This window comes from Montipora capricornis, chromosome 8 (assembly GCF_036669925.1).
Source record: "Montipora capricornis isolate CH-2021 chromosome 8, ASM3666992v2, whole genome shotgun sequence".
Lineage (NCBI taxonomy): Eukaryota > Metazoa > Cnidaria > Anthozoa > Scleractinia > Acroporidae > Montipora > Montipora capricornis.
This window is the reverse complement of record NC_090890.1, coordinates 32,195,217-32,197,716: the sequence shown is the minus strand read 5'-3', so window position 1 is coordinate 32,197,716 and position 2,500 is coordinate 32,195,217. Positions and strand designations below refer to the sequence as shown.

The window sequence follows — 2,500 nt, the reverse complement described above, 5'->3', positions numbered from 1 at the left end:
TGAAGAGCTTGTATTGTTAATTGTATGCCTCAACGCCACTGCGAGAAGAATATGTGGAAGCTGGGTGTTCAGAAGTAGCCTCATTGGCATTTGTATGTAACTTATGTTTGCGTGTGCGATAAGCCATTACAATTAAGGGCCACATTTACACGGCTACCGCCTTTAAATTTTCCCAAGCACTAATTAGCACTTTCGTGATTCAATGAAAAATGCAACTATTGGGCGCTGTATTGTGTAGTTATGACTTAGAATGAGGCCTGGATTTTGAAAAATTGAATTATACGTATCTATTCCAAAAGCTATAAGAGCTTATTTTTGTCGTCTTTTTTCTACCAGGAAAACACAGGAAACATCCTGGAGGTCGCGGTAATGCAGGAGGACAGCATCATCACAGGATCAATTTTGATAAATAGTAAGATAATTTGAGAGATTTGCTGTTGTGGAAGTTTTTTGCTTTCATCTAAACCTATTTTACCAGATACATGTGGGCGATTCCACCGTCACTGATGTTACATCCACACACAATTTAACTTTTACACTGGCACTGACCAAAGATGAATAGCAGTTTTAACTCTTAACTTTGACGAACATATTTGTGCATATACTGACATGTTAATTGTGTGATTCAGTTTTTCCCTTATGCTCTCTTTCAGAGAAATATTAGTTAAAAATACATTGTCATGGACGGTACATAAAAACAACCACATTGCCAGTGCACTGACATTAAGTTTCCTGTGAACTATCAAAGTGTTCTACAAAACCTACTCTAAGTATCTGCAGTTTGGTCATTGTGGCCATTTCATGTCAAACCCATGAAAAACATGTATTCAGGGGTGTTTTTGGGATATTCCATAATTTTTGCATCAAATATTTACTGATTTCTCGTGAAGTCTTGAACTGCCAGAGAAATTGAACCTTTAAATGGCCATAAAATGTCTGCTAAGTGTAAATGTGCTCAGGATGAGAAATGTCTTTTATTAATGTTGCATTTTTTCAACCATTTCAATCGTTCATACTCAAGTCTAAGAAGTGTAACGTCTGTGACGAAACATCCATGACGAACTTTTGTTGCACATATATCTGAAATGTTTCAATTTACCAGAGTTTTGTCTCTATCAGAGAGTTTCTATTGGATGTTTAGCTTTGTAGCTACTCTGCAAGCAGGGTCTCTTTCAATCTACCTAGATAAGTCGGGAAGAGGAAAGTAGACTCTGCCAGCCGCCTCGACTTTCTTTGATTTGCCGCTTATCCAAAGAAATGGATGAGTCAGTCCAGTTTCGACTTGACAAACCTTTTTTTAATTTGTGCGCATGATCAATTGCCATGAGTCATCAATGTTTTTTAAATTTGCAACAGCGTGACGATTTTTAACTGCGGTCTAAATTCCCATGAGTATTTCTTCCGTATGTTGGTTACAGAAACTAGTTGAATTGGCCAGAATTGAAAACCCTATTAATTTTTCAGGAAAAATTGAAATGGCAATTTAAAAACTTGAATTATCTTGAGTTTCGAAGGAAATGATTCCTTGGTTGTCGTGTATTTGCCGGAGTTGTTCGAAAATATCCGCACTGTTTGTTCGTGTGGAATTGCCCATGTACAGGTATGCCCAGAAATGCCTCTTATTTCAATAGGATGTTTTCAATCAACCTCTACAACACCAATAACAATAGAGAAATGTACGACTTCTGGTGGACGAACAAAAGTAGCTAATAAGACACCTTTTTTTTTTTTCGTCCACCAACATGGCGGCAATGACGTCACATGAAAACCTCCTATAAGCGTAACTTGAGTTTAGCACAATAATGGAGGCAGCACTCTTACAACTGTAAACCTTTCATCACAGAGCCAGCCACCATTGACTTGTAAAATATTATTGTCTGCTATATATTGTTATCCTCAAGAGGGATAGGGTCAATGGGATCATAGTTTTTGTGTGGACTTAAATGTTGTCACCTCTGAACAGGGCCCTACTGATGACCAAAATTGTCTGGTGTTGAAGTAAAATCTATAAAAATCTACTGTTAGGAGGCCAAATAAGGGATCAGTAAATTATCTACTGCAAGTTAGAGCTTTGGTCACTTACTTATTTTGGTTTTTTAATATCACAGCCATCCTGGCTACTTTGGTAAAGTAGGTATGAGGTACTATCACAAGACCATGAACAAGTTTTACAAACCGATTGTTAACTTGGACAAGCTGTGGTCGCTAGTAAGTGAACAGACCAGGGAGCACTACAAGGACAAGCCAGAGGGCCCTGTCCCCGTCATTGATGTTGTCCGTGCTGTAAGTATTAAAAATTGGGGTCGTCATAAGGGTCTGAGGATAATTTTGTTCAGGCTACTCTTATTGATGCAAGAGAATGTTGTTCTGGGGCTGTCATTGGTAACTTGTGGGTAGCTATTTCAGCTTGAAAAAACCAGTCCGGACGAGTGTAGTAACTCCAAAGGTCGTGTGTTGGATGAAACCTCCGAAAAATAAGGAAGAAACATGCAGCTTTCCT

The 2,500-nt window shown here is 38.4% G+C and overlaps 2 protein-coding genes across 2 annotated transcripts in view; one reads left to right on the top strand and one right to left on the bottom strand.

The window, feature by feature from the left end:
* Window positions 1-2,500, bottom strand: part of LOC138059744 (protein cycle-like) — a 77,810-nt gene that overhangs the window by 48,843 nt on the left and 26,467 nt on the right. The window lies entirely within an intron of this gene.
* The window catches only part of LOC138013939 (large ribosomal subunit protein uL15-like), a 3,509-nt gene that overhangs the window by 498 nt on the left and 511 nt on the right, over window positions 1-2,500 (top strand). Inside the window, exons 3-4 of the mRNA XM_068860971.1 lie at window positions 337-412; window positions 2,109-2,283. Of these exons, the coding sequence (XP_068717072.1) occupies window positions 337-412; window positions 2,109-2,283 (251 nt within the window). The remainder of the gene's footprint in view (window positions 1-336; window positions 413-2,108; window positions 2,284-2,500) is intronic.